General features: G+C 37.8%; 1 protein-coding gene across 1 annotated transcript in view; it reads left to right on the top strand.

Annotated features, from left to right (window-relative positions):
- The window catches only part of ADGRV1 (adhesion G protein-coupled receptor V1), a 439,035-nt gene that overhangs the window by 101,995 nt on the left and 319,287 nt on the right, over positions 1-17,753 (top strand). The window contains exons 37-42 of the mRNA XM_054032481.1: positions 259-358; positions 1,234-1,413; positions 4,522-4,685; positions 5,426-5,519; positions 7,548-7,580; positions 10,382-10,460. Of these exons, the coding sequence (XP_053888456.1) occupies positions 259-358; positions 1,234-1,413; positions 4,522-4,685; positions 5,426-5,519; positions 7,548-7,580; positions 10,382-10,460 (650 nt within the window). The remainder of the gene's footprint in view (positions 1-258; positions 359-1,233; positions 1,414-4,521; positions 4,686-5,425; positions 5,520-7,547; positions 7,581-10,381; positions 10,461-17,753) is intronic.

Genomic DNA, 17,753 nt, shown 5'->3' with positions numbered 1-17,753 from the left:
TCAGCAGCAAAAGCTAGAGATAATATTGAAATTAAGGCTGAAGTGGAAAGGGGTGAACACCTTTCCAAATAGTATTGTTTCCTGACCTATTTGATAGTTGTAGCTCTCTATCTTAGAGGTCTGAATTGTAGGTAGCTTTTAATTTTTGATATTTTAAATTTAAAACTACTTGGAAGGAATCATTCAAAATCTGTGACAGATAGTGCCCTGGTTTTTGTACAGTGGTAACTAATCTATTTTGCCACTTAAAATAAACAGGAGTCATTGAATCTAACATTCTGTGTTCATCTGCTGGATGACCCTATTCCTGAAGAAAAGGAAGAATACCAAGTAGTCCTATATGACATCAGAACTCAAGGTAATGCAAAAATGTAGCATGGTGAATCTCTAAGGGGAAAAGGATGTAATCTGCATTATTGTTTTAATTTATTTGTGACTTTTTAAAGCACTGTACTTTATTTCTTAAGTTGTGAAACTTTGTTTCCGTGTACTGAAGTTAGGTGGTCCTTCTTTATGTGCATACTGGCTCTAAAGTGTTCTGACTGGTATGTTTTGATTGGTTTTACAGTGGGCTCAACTCTGCCCCGCAAATTCTGTGGGAGCTGCACCCCTGTAAATAGGAGCAGAATTGGACCCAATAATGCCTTTTGGTTATAGTTGCTATGAAATAAGCCACTATTTATATCTGTTCAGACAATTCTTCTTGTACAGTCACAAGCAGACTTCCCCATTGACTGTTGATTTCTGCATACAAGGAGAGCAGTAGATTCTATTCCTGCCATTCAGATTATGCTGTGGGAGAAGCATCTAGATCTGCATTTCCTCTGTACATAATCACTATTAAACAAACATCCATTACTAAAGCTGGGCTAGATTTGCAAAGGAGTTCTTGCTTCCAGTGCCCCAGCCAGGCTGGCTTACCCTGTAATTACCCATCATATGAATGTCCTTTGGATGATATTCTGTCTTCTCATTTGATATTATCCTTTCATTAGATATAGCTTTATTGTGTTGTATTGTGCTATCTTTGTTGTAGAACGTATATGGATCCACACTGGCCATAAAAACACAACAGATGCTATCATGTTCTCCCTGATTCATTGTACTGGGAATATGATTGACTGCATGGCATGTTGTAGGAAATAGTAATACAAACTGCCATTGCTAATATTAAAAAAAAAATACTTCAGCTGCTTAACATTCTGTGTAGTTACTCCATTGACTGTTTTACAGGCGTTTCTTCAATGGGTGCCGCTGTCTTGGATAGCCAAGGGTATGAAGCTGTTTTGACAATAGAGGCCAGTGATGAACCACATGGAGTTTTGAACTTTGCTTCTTCATCCAGGATGGTTTTGATCCAAGAGGCAAACAAAACTATTCAACTTTTCATCAGCAGAGAATTTGGGTCTTTAGGTTTGTGTAATTTCTCTAGATTCAGAGGTTTTATGTGTCTTCTGCAACACATTCTTGTTTGGACAGAAAAGGTCAATGGGAGTCAGATGAATCAAATGTTCATCTCTATGTCTGCTCTCTTACTTTCAGAATCTTACTTGCAAAAATGTAGTTACAGCCAAAGGTTAGAGAGGACAGTAAGCAAATATTCTTGCTTTCAATTTTAGTCAGTCCCCTCCAGAAACTTACCCAAATCCCGTCACCTCTAACTGCCTGCAGGGAAGGACTTCTACCTGCATAACAGTGCTTCCTTGTGATCCACCAGTTCCTGCAAAAACCACACAAGTAGTGGGGAGAATGGGCCTTTAAACCTAGGTCTTCATGAAACTCTGCTATTTTTAATGTCATTCCCTTCTCCTGCCTCTTTTTGAAGAACCTTACTGCCCAGTATGGTAATGTGTTGGTCCTTCAAGAGATATTTCCTAAAGCTGTTTGGGTGTTTATGAGAGATACTTGTGTCCCTGTTGCTGTAATTATTATTAATATTTTAATTTAATTTTATTTTATTTTATTATTACATAATAATCAGCTGTATTGTGGTAGGTTGGTGCCCCATAGTGCCAATCACTATACAAATATACTATTAGGCTTGGCAGAATTCAGTTTTTTAAAATAATTTCAATGGATAATATCAATGTTTATTTTAAGTGGTTTTTAATTTTTATTGATTTAAAATTTCACAATGACAAGAAATTGTAACGGTCAGGCAATGGGATGGTCATACAATAATTATTTAATGACAGTAGATGTTGAGATTCAAAAAGTGAGTTTTATAACTGTTAAAACATAAATTGTCAACATCACATGTCAAAATATACAACATAAATAGCCTTAAATAAGTCTCTGATAAGTTCCTAGGAAGCATTTTTCTTACTTCACCTCTCAGTAAATTTTGATTATTATGGGTGAAAATATTTTTTCATCAGTTTGTGTGTGTATGAGCAACTCAATGTTTACCAACATTTACTGATAAAAATCTGATCCTTCTAAGCCTATATGTAGTAAATTACTGTTCCTGCCCCAGAGAGCTAATTCTCTAAAGGAGAAGACATAACATTTGGATAGGATGAACAACAAGGCAGGGTTTGGAAAGGTGGGGTAGGAGAGGCAGGGTAAAATAAATGTGGGTGCAATTTTTAGCTAATCAGAAGTAGTAATTACAGTTCACCACCTGCTTCACCATTATGCTATGACACACCATAGAGAGCAACTGATGTGAAAAATAATTATTACTATACACTAGGACAAAGTCTCCCTCTTTCTGAGCAGTTGCAGGTATCACCTGTATAATATTCCCAACTCCTTCTAGCACAAGAAGTGAAGGAATGAGCCAGAGTCAAATTTCCTTTTAAGTTCATGTAGGTTTCCATCATTTTTTGTTTTCTCATCAAACATAAAATATTGTTAGGGATTATGAATAGTTTTCAAATGATTATTCCTTGATGAATGCAGCTATTTTCCGTTTCTCTTTTAGCAGAGGTCCATTTAGGTAAATCTCTGATTGCTCAGATATTTTTGGCAGTGGTATATTCAGGGCCGGCACAACCCATTAGGCGACCTAGGCGGTCGCCTAGAGCGCTGCGATTGGGGGGGCAGCGACCGCGACAGTATTTCGGCGGCGGGACCTAGGGCGGCGGAAAAGCTAGCAGCACTCCTGGGTATATTATAAATTAGATTGTAGCCAGGTGGCAGATGGTCATAACAAAAATAGCCACTCAGTCCCACCATCTTCAAATCTCAGGAAATTGATAGCTTCTTGTTCTAATGGACTAGCTAGTCTATCACTTAGTATAGATCATAAGTGGTGATACTGGTGATACTGCACTTGGCTTCTGAGGGTGGATGCAATTTGCAACACTGTGTTTCAGAATGAATCATACCTTGTTTGTTGCCTTGTATTGGCTGAGGGGAAGGAAGGGGGAACAACTAGGAAAAGAAATAAGAATTGAATAAAAACAGGACAAAAAGAGATTAAAAGTTGAAAAAGGGGGGAAAGAATAGAGATGTAAAAGAAAAGGAGACAGAGAGTGGCAAGAATAAAGTAGAGAGATTGGCTGGGATTTTCAAAGACTCACTTTCAATGGTAGTTGGGTACCTAACTCCTTTAAGCCCCTTTGAAAGGCCCCTATTCCAGAACATGGCATAAGGAATAGAAGGTGTGGGTAGGAAGGTGGGTGGTTAAAGGGCTGTGCTCATCCACTATTCTAGTGCAAGAGAAGCTGAAACAGAACATTTTGGAAAAAAGAACGAGGAGTAATTGTGGCATTTTAGAGACTAACAAATTTATTTGGGCATAAGCTTTCGTGGGCTAAAACCCACTTCATCAGATGCATGCAGTGGAAAATACAGTAGGAAGATATATATACAGAGAACATGAAAAAATGGGTGTTGCTATACCAACTCTAACGAGACTAATCAATTAAAGTGGGATATCAGCAGGAGAAAACAAACTTTTGTAGTGATAATCAGGATGGCCCATTTCAAACAAGAAGGTGTGAGTAACAGTAGAGGGAAAATTAGCATGGGGAAATAGGTTTTACTTTGTGTATGTGTCCATTTAGTTTTACTGTGTCAAACCCTAAACTTCTTAATTAGATTGTACTCCCCTTTTTGCTGGGAGGAGGCAAAGAAAAATCTCAGCAAAAATACCCACAAAACCACATTTTCTCCCTTTTGCAAATCACTTTTAAATTAGTAAAGTGTTTAAAAAACAAGGTCTTGAAGCCTTTTTTTCCTTTGGAAGAGGGAAGAAAGACGGTCTTGAGGTTAAGGCATTGGACTGGGACTCGAGATGTGGGTTTTAATTCTGGATTACATTACAGACATCCTGGGTGACCTGTTACAAGTCACTAAATGCCTGATTCAAAGCACACTGAAGCCAATGAAGTCACTCCCATTGTCTTCAATGGGCTTTGGATCAGGCCCTTAATCTGCCTGATGGAGTTGCCTATCTGTAAAATGAGGATAATGCTCCCCTTTCCTGCACTGTGTCTGTTTTGTCTATTTGGATTTTAGTTAAATAGGAATTAAAATATAAGAACTTTTTTTGTTTTGTTCCACATTTACTAGGTGTTATCAATGTTACATATGCAACACTGCCAGGATTGCTCAGAGTAAGGAATCAGACAGAAGGGACCTTGGCTGAACCAGGAGTTGATTACATACCTGTGTCTGGTTGGTTGCTTTTAGAGGAAGGAGAAACATCAGCTTCTATAAATGTTACTATTCTAGAGGTAAATCTTAATCCTTGTCATCAATACACAGTAGGGTGACCAGATGTCCTGATTTTATAGGGACAGTCCCGATATTTGGGGCTTTTTCTTATATAGGCTCCTATTACCCCCCCCCCCCCCATCCCGATTTTTCACACTTGCTATCTGGTCAGCCTAATACACAGTCTTTGACTTCAATGGGTGCAAAATCTGGGTCTTAACTCCCGCAACTTGTCTGTCATTTCATGCTGTATACTGTTTCATTGCTGCTCAGAAGAAATAATGGAAGGATCTTTTTGACCTAATCTTAAACATGGAAACCAGAGGGTATAGTTAAACACAGAGAGTGGCTACAACTAAACATGCATGGATGGAATCAAACTCTCATTAAGCTTCAATTTCTACCTATAATTCAGAATAGTCTTCATTGCCTACAGACTTATATGGACTGATTGCTACATAGTTTTCTTTTTCAGTGGGTACTTCTAGTGCTTTTTAAATTCACAATGAAATTTATGTTCAGGAGTATGTTCAGTTTTTTTGTCACGGTAGTGTCCTTTTAAAAAATATAATACTTTATTTCATACATATTACATGAGGATCAATTTCAGACCTAGTAATGGTATTTTAAGAGGGTAGGAACAAATGAATAAAGTCTAACATAATTTAAAATTGTTGGGGCATAAGGTAAGTGTTGTTTTTGGTTGACTCACGTCTTAAAGGATCATAAAAGGACAATTTACTGTGCTTTTGTTCTGCAGGATGATATACCAGAAGTGCAAGAATTCTTCCTGGTTAATTTAACGTCAGTTGAACTCGTCATGAATCCTTTGATGTCATTCCCTCCCAGACTGGGTACAACATCTGTATCAGTACCATATTTACTTCACAGTTTATATGAATTGTATATATGTAATAACACATTGTATTTATCTTTATTACAGTAGTATAATGATTTAAGGCACGGTCAAGTCAAAAATAACTGAAAAGGAGGCTTATGCAATCATAAGGCTTGCATTTCTTGGGATTCAGACAAATGGTGGGGTGATTTTATGGGATGTATATTATCAATTAATCCAGGGGTTACCATACGTCCGGTTTTTCCCGGACATGTCCGGCTTTTTGGCAATCAAACCCCCGTCCGGGGGGAATTGCCAAAAAGCCAAACATGTCCAGGAAAATGCCGGCCGGGCACTTCCCCTCCTGCGGCTGCTCTGCTCCTCCCCTGACTCTTCGGCTCTGTTTAAGAGCCGAGCTGCCCGAGCGCTATGGGCTTCAGGCAGCCCCCTGCCTCCGGACCCTGCGCTCCCGGCCGGGCACTTCCCCTCCCGGGCTCCGGCGGTGCAGGATCCGGAGGCATGGGGGCTGCCCGAAGCCGGTAGCGCTCAGGCAGCTCGGCTCTTAAACAGAGCCGAAGAGTCAGGGGAGGAGCAGAGCCTCCGGCCGCGGCGGCTCTGCTCCTCCCCTGACTCTTCGGCTCTGTTTAAGAGCCGAGCGCTACGGGCTTTGAGCAGCCCTCATGCCTCCGGACCCTGCGCCGACGGAGCCCGGGAGGGGAAGTGCCCGGCTGGGGGCGCAGGGTCCGGAGGCATAGGGGCTGCCCGAAGCCCAAGCGCTACCGGCTTCACGGTTTGCCGGGCAGCCTCCAGACCCTGCGCCCCCTGCTGGGCGCTTCCCCTCCCGGGCTCCAGCTGCGCTGGGGAAGTGCCAGCCAGGGGCGCAGGGTCTGGGGGCTGCCCGGCAAACCGTGAAGCTGGTAGCGCTCAGGCAGCCCTTTTCGCGTGGCTGGGAGTGGGAGGGAGGAGGGGGCGGAGTCAGGGCGGAGTTGGGGCGGGGCTGGGGTGGTAAATGGGTGGGGCCAGGCCCCCGTGGAGGGTCCTCTTTTTTTATTTGTTCAATATGGTACCCTAATTAATCTCAATTTTAAAAAGCACCTTTGTCATTTAGTAAAATGTGTCTCATGAGGAAAAGTTAACTTGCATGTTGAAATTTGATTCTTGTATTCTAATATGAAAATAGTTTGGACAATGAGAAAACTTACTGCTGTACATTTCACCAGTGAATAATTATTGCTGGACTAATTCAAATGTCTTTGGGTGTCTAATGCAGCATGGTGCCTGTGATGCATTGCACAGGTCAACAGATGGGATCATTCAAACAGAAGCTGGTAAACAGGGATTATTTCTCAAAAAGTAGCAATGCCTATTAACAGAATCTCACCAGAGAAAATGTTAGGGCTGTGGTGTGCCTTTTAGGCAAAGCAGGAGAAGTTCCAGTAAACATTCTACACCAGACAGTCATTGTGCCTCTAGGAGCTTACGAGGTTGCAGGGGGATCATGGCCATTCACATACAAGGTGCAGTGTGCTCTGCTGGCCTCTGCAGATAGGAGCAGGGCAGGAGGGCCAGAGGACCTTTGAAAGAATAACACCCATAGTAGCACGAACCTTACACAATCCTTGCATTCCATGAGCACAAGGATTACCATTGTGTCTGGTCTGTATGCAAAGAGTATTAAAGGGTATTCTCCTTATGCCTCCTCCAGAGTTCTGTTCTTACCCTGGTTACTGTTTACTTAGTGTGTAAACATATGTTCCAAAATAATACTTTGTGTAACTGGCCAGTGAGATGACAGACTTCATAAGGTCTCTTTTTATCACTGTTTTTATTACATTGGTTTTGGGGATAAACTTCAATGAATTTCTTAATCTTTTAATGATCTTCATTTATCCTCTTGCTTGGTTAGAGTCCTGATCCAATGGCAAAATTCCCATTGATTTCAAAGAGAGCTGAATCTAACCTCTAATGTTAAAGAAATGTGTTTATTGTGTGCTTCTAATAGTTTCTCTTTGACCTCTTTTCCCTTTTCTTTGCATGCGTGTAGAAATGACTGAGTTGATTCATTACAGACTGAAAGGTAAACACAACATCCAGTGCTGATTTATGCAGGTTGAGCTGTGATTAGTTCAGAGATTCAAACCATAAATACTTATTGCTCATTGAAAGAGTAACACATGGGTGAGACAAATTATCTTCCAGAACTAAATTCGGTGACAGGCTATTTATTTAGTCTTACCGTGCATTATTAGAGGTACTTGAACACCTTCTTGACTTACAGTAACTTAGCCCTGATATAGTGGCAAACCTAGGACAAATATTGGACGGGCTTGCAGATGCACACATTATATATAGGGATAAGTTTTAACCCCTGATTTTCCTTGATAACCCTGAATTCTAGACACTAAATATTATAGTAGAATCTTGCTAGTCTACATTTCCCTGTCCACACATTTCATAATTTGCACAAAATTATCAGTTTCCTCATTTGCCAGCAAAGATTTAATAGAGAAGTCAATATTATAAAATCTCATATTACTTCATCATGATGTAAATAAATTAAGGTACTATACAGATGTAAAAATAAGGGATTAAAGAATATTTTGAGATGCATCATGCTCGCTTTATTGTTCACTTTACTTGTTAAATTTCACAATTTAGGAAGTCATAAAGGGTTAGTGCTAGGAATAGGCTGGAATCCTGGCCCGATTGAAGTGAGTGGCAAAACCCAATTGATGTCAACAGGACCAGAATTTCACCCACGAAATATTATATTATAGGCAGTGAAGGAGGAAAGTTGCACAACATTTTTCATTAGCTTCAATTGCTTATAACTTTGCCAAACTTCAAGCATTTGTGCTAAAATGCCCCATGTTGGATGTCTGACTCAGGCTGTATCTTTCAGTTTCAGCAAAAGTTATTCGACCATTTCTGAGAATGAAGTTGGGGAAAATTCATTGTTTCTACTCTTTTAAATGTCTGACATTTTCTAGAGAAGATCTAGTGCTTCCATTCTGTGAAGCAGGGACTTGAAATTGCATAGGGGTGTCACCCGGGTGAAATGTTTGTTTTGCTGTTCTTGTTAAAATCCACCAAAATTTTGCCAAGCGATAACACATAGAAAATTCTCAGTTCCCACATGCTTAGTAGATGCTTGTTAGAGCGTGGCAGCTAAATTCTCGAAAGATTCCGGCTTCACTCTGCTCCATCTTGGGGCTTCAGAGTTGAGCAGGAGTTTACCTGTGATTGCTCCACCTGGCTACAGGGAGCGGCTGTGGAGACTGCCTCACCTGTGCTCTCAGTGCTCCCACTCCTGACACTCAGGCAGCATAGAAGAAAAGGAGGAAAGAGCCTCATTCAAATGCAGAGGGATGAGGACTGGGGAGTGGGAACAGACGTAGAGATGGAGAATGAGGACCAGGAACCTGGACTGGGCAAAAGGGCAGGAGCTGAGGGGGATAGGAACAAAGGTGGGAGAAGGGGAAGAGCCGGGAAGAAGAGAAGGGACATGAGAAAAGGCAGGAGCTGGGTGGAGAGAATAAGGGAAAGAGTTGGTAAGGGGAGTCGAGTTAGAGAGTATAGGCAATAGAAAGAGAAGGGAACAAGGAGAAACTGAGGGGCATAGGGGCAGAAAGGTCTGCACTCCCACCGCACACATTTCTACAGAACCTGCAGTTAAACCCATTATTCCTCATCCTCAACAATCTTTTCCTGTCTATCAAATAACTGTGAACCCCACTGATAATGTGTGTCCCCACCCCTCTAGTGGCAGGTCTAGGGTAACAGTCATCTACTACTAACAGTTACTCAGTTAGCTCAAGTGATAGAGGTCTCTGCCATGGACCTAAAGATCACAACCCTACTGATGACACATGTGAAGAGTAAATATGGTTCCATAGGATGAAATTTTAGTTTTTTCCATTTTTTTTTCATTATTATAAAACATAGGAAATTACAAAAACCAAAATATTTAAAAAAATAAGGTTTCAAAAAGAAGTGTTTACATTAGGAAATGCCTGAATTAAGGTTGCCCGTGCAGTGCTGTGCTCTGAACAAGTAAAGTGCTACATTCTTTGAAAAATCAAACCATAGGCATCTCATATTAGGTATCCAAAATTACTGGACACATTGGATATTTATTTCTCTATGCCTCAGTTCCATGTATGTAAAGTGACTATAATCATCTTCCTCATGTCCCAGGGGTATCATGAAGATAAATGTATTAATGTTTGCTGAGCACGAAGTGTAAGAGTGATGAGCACCATAGAAATGCTCATAAGAAAATTAGTTAATCTGAACTCAGAATGGGGTTTAAGTAGTGTACAGTAAATAAGGATTAGGACCACACATTGAATGATGAGGATAAAAGAAAATTTTCGATAACAGCTTACTCGGGATTACCATTCATCTTGTGCACTAAGTGAGGGAAGGGTCTATGGAAAAACTAGCATGTGATCATAATGCATGTGCACCAAGAGGCCAAATTAAGGTTGCACAGGCAACATTAATTCTGGTATTTCCTAACTTTTCAGTGCTGGGCTTTGCAACCTTAATATTCTTGTAATGTTGCTTTTTTATTTGTTTGTAATGTATATACCTGTGGTAAGACGGAGATGTCTATTTATATGTCAGTATTTGTGTGGAAGATAGTTCTTCATTTTATTCAGTGGGGACAAGATTTTCTCTGTGCATTACCAGTTAATCTGCCCACTCTCTTCCTCTCTCTTTCCCACTTTGGAGACACAAAGTGCTGCATATTCTGTGCGTAAAGCTTATTGGAGTTTGTGTAACAGATTTTTAACCAAGCCCTAAAAACAGAATATAAATAGATTTTCTTCTTTCTTTTGATATTTATTTTAGTCTTTTGCATTTTGTCTTTAGATGCAGAAGGCTTGACTGCTCAGATTATTATTGATGCCAATGATGGAGTGAGAGGAGTAATTGAATGGCAGAATACCAAGTAAGTCTCCTCTTCCATGAAGAACCTAGTCTGTGATTAGTTGCTTGAGTACCTATTCATTCTCCCTTGGAAATCAGTGGCAAAACTCCCACTGATTTCAGTGGAAGCAAGATCAAACCTTTGGTGTGGCAAAGCAGCCTTAAAGTCATCTGAATTGGCAAGTGAAGGATTTCTCTTACATTGGGGAATCATCAGGTAGTTTGGGGCTTGTGCAGCAATTCGTTCCTTTGCTATCCCTAGTTTTGGCCTTAGCTGCTTTGTTTACACCATGGATGAATTGTGTGATCAGGTGGCCCCAGAAATGGGGAGAGGGACGTAAATGTAGTTCAAGCCAATTTCCCTTTCCCCATCACACTGAATTTCACTGAACACACCTCAGAGTTAGCTCAAGATTTTGTGGGGGATGTGTGTGTATTTTTGTATGTACACCTCTATCCCAATATAACGTGTCCCGATATAACATGAATTTGGATATAACGTGGTAAAGCAGCCTTCCGGTGGGGGCGGAGCTGCGCGCTCCAGCAGATCAAAGCAAGTTCAATATAACACGGTTTCACCTATAATGCGGTAAGTTTTTTTGGCTCCCGAGGACAGCGTTATATCAGGGTAGAGGTGTGTATAATATATATAGTCTGCTGTAAAGATAAAATTCAGCCCATTGTGGAGGTCTCTCTCTCTCTCTCATTCTGTGTGTGTGTGTGTGTGTGTGTATATATATATATATATATAGTAGCTTGATTTAGGGTGTACTGCTAATATTAATTTGGATAATATGGGAATTTAATTTATTAATTTATTTTTATTTGATTTTAATGATAATATTATTAATAATAATTATTATTAATATTAATATGGGTTTTAGGCTTGCTAATTTGTTTGATTAGAAGATAAATTTTTTTGTTTTGAATTAGGCCTTATAGAATTTATAAAGGACCCTTGGGGGTATGACAGGAAGCTTACATTGAGACAGATATAGTTTTAACGACTTTTTATTAAAATTAATAATAGTAAGTAAATGGTAAAATACCCAGAGTTACAAAGTTACAATTGTATTACTGCTATTTAAAAGATACATATGATAATATAGTATTATATGCAACAAAGCTTTGGTTAACATACTTACACTTTTTTTTTGATAACCTGGTGGTAAGAGACACAGGACTAGCCTTGCGGTTTAGGTTTTTTAATTTTTGAGTGAGGGATGCAGTGCTTAGAAACTGCTAAGCACTATTAAAGCTGACTAGGGTGTACTTGACTAACTTAAACTTAAATTAAAATTTAATAAATAAACTAAGAATAAAACTTAGGGAAACTAGTCTTAGCCTAGTTTTTTTGAAACTTAAAGTTTAAGAAGAACAAGTATAGCTTACAAATAGTAGCAGTTATTGTAGATAGAGTGGAGGAAGTAAATGAGAATAGAGTAAAGTGAGTCTGGAGATAGTGAGAAATGGAGATGGAGTAAAGTAAGAACGGAGATACTTTATTGAGGTGGGTTACCTTTTTTATAGCGCAAATGCTAGACCTTTTTTTTTTATTATGCCTACATTTTATTTTTTACTTACAGAAATGTTAAGGTACACTTACCCCATAGGCTAGTATGTATGTGTGTATTAATGACAGGTATGTACGCACATCAGTTTTTTGTGGTGTAATTGTTAAGTTTGTGGGGAAAAAAACCCTATGCCATTTTCATTGTCTATTGGTTTAGATAAAAAGTCATAGACATAGGCGTGGGTACTCATTTATTTAGGTAACAAGCTATAGGTTAACTTTGCTTTTTGAGTAAAAGGTTTTAATATAGATATGCTAACTTTGCCTTAGCTTAACATACAGGATATAGCCTGTAGGTGTTTTGCATTACAGCCAAACTTACTTTAATATAAATTTATAAACCTATTACAATAAACCAAATACTTAAACTATAAGAAAAGATATATATACATCTACACACACACACACAAGCAAGCAGGTTAGTCTTATAGGCTACACACCCTTTTTGTAGCAGTAAGTGTTAATGCATTAGCAACTGTAACTTCACAAAAAAAAAAACATAAAAAAATCAAACCTGTGGCCTATGCCTCACATTTAATGTCACCAATTAAACTTAAGTATAACAATTGTAAAAAGTACCTATTGGTAACCAGTTGAGCCATACAATACTTTTATTTTCTAATTGGGCTTCAGCCCAATCATATTACACTCATCGCACAACCCCCTTCACTAAACACTATTGCTGCAAAAAAAAAAAAATACTGAGGTAAAATCTATTAAAACACCATCTTTATTACCAACTGCCCTACTATACATGTCTCCTTAATCTTTAATGGCAATGAGGGCCATGATATATTTCATTAGCGATGCATACCTAATAGGTGTGCCATCAGAAGAAGTAAACCCATTTGTTTCCCAACATGGTAGAAACTGTGTGAGAGAATTGCATACCCATGCAGAGTCTGAAAACAGACAGATATTTTGGCATGTGGTGGTGATGGAGAACTGCACACAGTACTCCAGCACACAAGCCACTGCAGCTAATTCAGCATATTGAACCGAATGTGTTTGATATATTAAGGCTTATATATATGTATTAAGGCTTATATAACGTAACTGGGACACTCTCATGCCTCTAATTTTAATGGCATTGAGGGCCAAAAGATGATAGGGTATTTTAGGATTTGGAGTGATTAACACTTGAGCCTTGACAATGGCCTGTTTTAGCTGCGATACTGCTTTTGTGTGTTGCTTAGTTTATTTTTATTGGACACCTTTTTTTTTTTTTTAATAGCTGGTACAAGGGACCTGCAATAGAAGTAAAATTGAAGATGAAATTTTTGTGGTACCCAGTTAAACCCAAAAAAGGATTTTAAAGGGCTTTGTGGTAAAGGCAATGTTTGGATTGCATTTACTTTTTGTTGCACTGGGGTTTTACCCCATTTTGTTAGGGTGAGGTCCAAGAAAGAGACACGATTGGCCATTAGCTGTGCCTTGACCGGATTGCACTTTAATCCTGCTTTTTTTAGGATTTGTAGGAGCTTGTTAAGCTTTTCTAAAAGCTTTTTTTTAGTCTGTGTTGCTAAACACAGGTTATTTATATATTAAAATAAAACAATTGGTTTGGAAAATTGCAACAGTACCCGCCTTATTTGCGTATGGAATAAAGCTGGAGAATTTTATATCCCTGGGGTAAATGTGTTTAGGAATATTGGACTTTTTGGAAACTAAATGCAAAATGGTACTGTGAAATGTGTGCCAATGATAATGTTTAAAAGCTGTTTACTGATGTTAAGGACAGTAAACTTACACAGCCTTTGGATTAAAGAACTTGATTAGATTTGGCATTTTGGCCACCGTAGGGGCACAAATGGGTGTTACCTGATTTAGGCATTTATAATTTAATTTTGAGATGCCAAGAACCATTTGGTTTTTTTACAGGCCAAATAGGGCTTTTTGTGTTAATAAAGACTTGATAGTTTTTTTTATGTATGGGTTTGCTAATTTTATTAATACAAAGGTCTGAACCTTTTTTAGGTGACTTATTTGTACTTTAATGGGTATAGGATACTGGTACCTAAGGAATTTAGGAACATTTTGGCCTAACCCTGTTTTTTTTTTTTTTTTTTTAATTTTTAGTGGCATTAGCTTGTGGTTTTTGAACTATTGCATTGGAGATAATTTTGGATGAGCAGGGTTAACTTTTTATAAAACCTTAATGTTTTATACTTAAAACATTTTTACACTGACACAGGACATTTTTTTAGTCCGTTAAAATTTGGTGTAGCAGGGTGTTTTACTGGTACACCAGGTGATACCAGTATACACCAAGGGGGTGTAGAGGGTTCACAACATTTTAGGGACCTAGCCAATGTTAATGATTGCCCAAATGTTAATAAATGTTCACCCAAAGGGGCTGGATTTTTTGATTTATATGGTGCCAATGTAACATTGGTGGTTGTATTTTTTGTTGTTGTAACCTAGAGATTACTACACCACAGGCGCTAACTACCCATGTTACTTGTGACACCGCATTTTTTAGTTTTTGAACAATTACAGTTTTTTTTAAAGGCATTTTGTTTTTACTATTAGGGGTGGTCACTAATAAAGGAGAGGATATTTTCCCCCCTTTGCTTTGTTTATTATTTTTTACTTTACTACTTGCTTTTTTTATGATGACACTTAACTTTGCCTTTTGTGGTGCCACCCTGAGACTTACTTTTTTATCTGCAGACTGCTGGTAGCTTTTGCACTGCTAATTTTTTTTTTTTTTTTTTTTACTTTTTCTGTGGCTTTTTAGACCCAATTTTTAACTTTGCTTCTAAAGGTACCGTATTAGCCTGAGCTAACTTTTTTGCCCTACTTTTAGTAATTGGTCCTGCAGATTTTTTATTTTTGTCGGTTCCACATGCCAACAGTGTGGGAACCTTTTTTTTATTTTTTTAACACATTTTTTAACTTTTTAACTTTTTTTTTTTTTTTTAACAGCCGACCACAATTTGATTTATAGCCGTTCAGCAATTTTAAACTGGCATTTAAAGTTTGCTGGGCTTTTTTGAGTAACTTTAATTTTTTTATTTAATTTTTTTTAGCGAACTATAAGCTACGAGCAGACATTTAACAGCTATTTTTTTACCAGCTTAGCCTTTTTTTTGCTTTGTTTTTATATTAAATACATTACTTACAAAACCCCATGGGTTACAATGTTTAGATAGTATTTTGCTATTTTTTAGCTGTTTTAAACCTTTTTCATGTTCCTGAATGTATTTTTTGGCAAAGTTTTGTAAAGCCATACTGCTGGCAACTCCAACAGACTTTACTTTTTCCCTTACTTTACTTTTAACACTTTTAATACAAAATAAAGAATTTATTTTAATTTTACAACTTTACTAGCTTTTTAATAACTAGAATAAATACTTCGTTGGTTTACTTTGATACGGAGGGCGTTCCTTCACAGAAACAAGAGGAAATAATACTCTAAACTGGTTTTTTACCTAGTTTAATAAGTCCCAAGTAGAGGGGTGGGGGCGTTTCCCTCTTTTTCCTTGATGGCTTGTAGCTGATCGACAGGTTTTTTTTTTCTGTTGGGACCTCCAAACAGCTGGGGATACTGAGGCAGATGGATTAGAGGTGCAGCCCGGGACTGAAGAACTATACAAGTTCTGAGTTATTGCGGCCTTTTGGTGGCAATTAATACACAGATTTACTAACTTTCCCACCACCACTTAGTGTGGGTCATCGGGCCTGATGCTACTGCTTATATTTTATTGGTACCATTTGTTACAACTTTAACCTTTAACAAAGCCCCTTAAACGCGCGTATTACATTAAATAACATTACTATTACTTTATTTTGCAAGATTGAATTTAAGACTTATAAGTTAAAACTTTAAGTTAAACCACAATACAGAACGGAAATACTGGGCTTGCTGCCAAGCCACAGCCACAGGAAATCAAGTTTTTGTGCTTTTAAGAGTGAGTTAGGAAGAGACACAAATCTTGCTCTCTAACTCCCTGTAACTATAATGTTTTAGATGAGATTTTCAGGGGTTTAAGAATGCCTGGAATTTCTGAAAATTCCTGTCGCACACTTCTCGAGACTCCTGGCTGGCTCACCAGCCTGTAGCCTGATTTAGGGTGTACTGATAATATTAATTTGGATAATATAGGAATTTAATTAATTAATTTATTTGTATTCAATTTTAATAATAATATTGATAATAATTATTATTAATATTAATATGGGTTTTAGGCTTGCCAATTTGTTTGATTAGAAGATTAAAGTTTTTGTTCTGAATTAGGCTTTACAGAATTTATAAACAACCCTCGCGGGTATGACAGGAAGCTTACACTGAGATAGATATAGTTTTAAAGACTTTTTATTAAAATTAATAATAGTAAGTAAATGGTAAAATACCTAGAGTTACAAAGTTACAATTGCATTACTGCTATTTAAAAGATACATGTGATAATATAGTATTACATGCAACAAAGCTTTGGTTAACATACTTACACCCTTCTTTGATAACCTGGTAGTAAGAGACACAGGACCCGCCTTGCGGTTTAGGTTTTTTAATTTTTGAGTGAGGGATGCAGTGCTTAGAAAATGCTAAGCGCTATCAAAGCTGTCTAGGGTTTAATTGACTAACTTAAACTTAAATTAAAACCTAATAAACAAACTAAGAATAAAATTTAGGGAAACCAGGCTTAGCCTAGTTACCTTGAAGTTTAAAAAGAACAAGTATAGCCTACAAATAGTAGCAGTTATTGTAGATAGATAGAGTGGAGGAAGTAAATGAGAATAGAGTAAAGTGAGAATGGAGATGGTGAAAAATGGAGATGGAGTAAAGTAAGAACAGAGATACTTTATTAAGGTGGGTTACCTTTTTTATAGGGCAAATGCCAGACCTCCTTTCTTTTATGCCCAAATTTTATTCCTCACCCACTGAAATGTTAGGGTACACTTACCCAATAGGCTGGTATATATGTGCGTATTAATGACAGGTATGTATGCACATCAGTTTTTTGTGGTGTACTTATTAAGTTTGTGAAAAAAAAACCCTATGCCATTTTCCATTGTCTATTGATTTAGATAAACGGTCATAAACTTAGGCAAGGGTACTCATTTATTTAGGTAACACGCTATAGGTTAACTTTGCTTTTTAAGTAAAAGGTTTTAATATAGATATGCTAACTTTGCCTTAGCTTAACATACAGGATATAGCCTGTAGGTTTTTTGCATTACAGCCAAACTTACTTTAATATAAATTTATAAACCTATTACAATAAACCAAATACTTAAACTATAAGAAAAGATGTATATATACTAACAAGTAAGTTAGCCCTATAAGCTACTATATATATATATAGATATAGATATAGATATAGATATATATTTTTTGGTGCAGCTAACCCCATTTCTGCACCAACTTGAATAAATGGGGTTTGAGGAATATGATCTTCCTCTCCAAATTATATTCAGGCTGTTTGGTTCCAGCACAACTCTTCCGTAGTCACTATTCCACTCATAATATCTGCTGGATCTCCACACCCTTACGTAGGTGTTCCTTTCACTGTATACACGTAAGCAAGGACTGTAACATAATCAGTATAACTGGAGTCAGAGGTCCCATTGTCCTAGAGGGATTGTTACTGACGAGACACCAGTGAAACAGAAAACATGGAGTTAGGCTGGAAACAAATCAGTCACATGGACAGAGCAGTCCACAGGTTTAATAAAGTTTCACTTGTTCTATTTAAATTGCATTCAGTTTTTTACTTTGTGAATGAAACAAAGACAATG

Source organism: Malaclemys terrapin, chromosome 6 (assembly GCF_027887155.1).
Source record: "Malaclemys terrapin pileata isolate rMalTer1 chromosome 6, rMalTer1.hap1, whole genome shotgun sequence".
NCBI classification, from domain to species: Eukaryota; Metazoa; Chordata; order Testudines; family Emydidae; genus Malaclemys; species Malaclemys terrapin.
The sequence above is the reverse complement of the archived record's forward strand: the minus strand, read 5'-3'. Positions and strand labels throughout refer to the sequence as shown.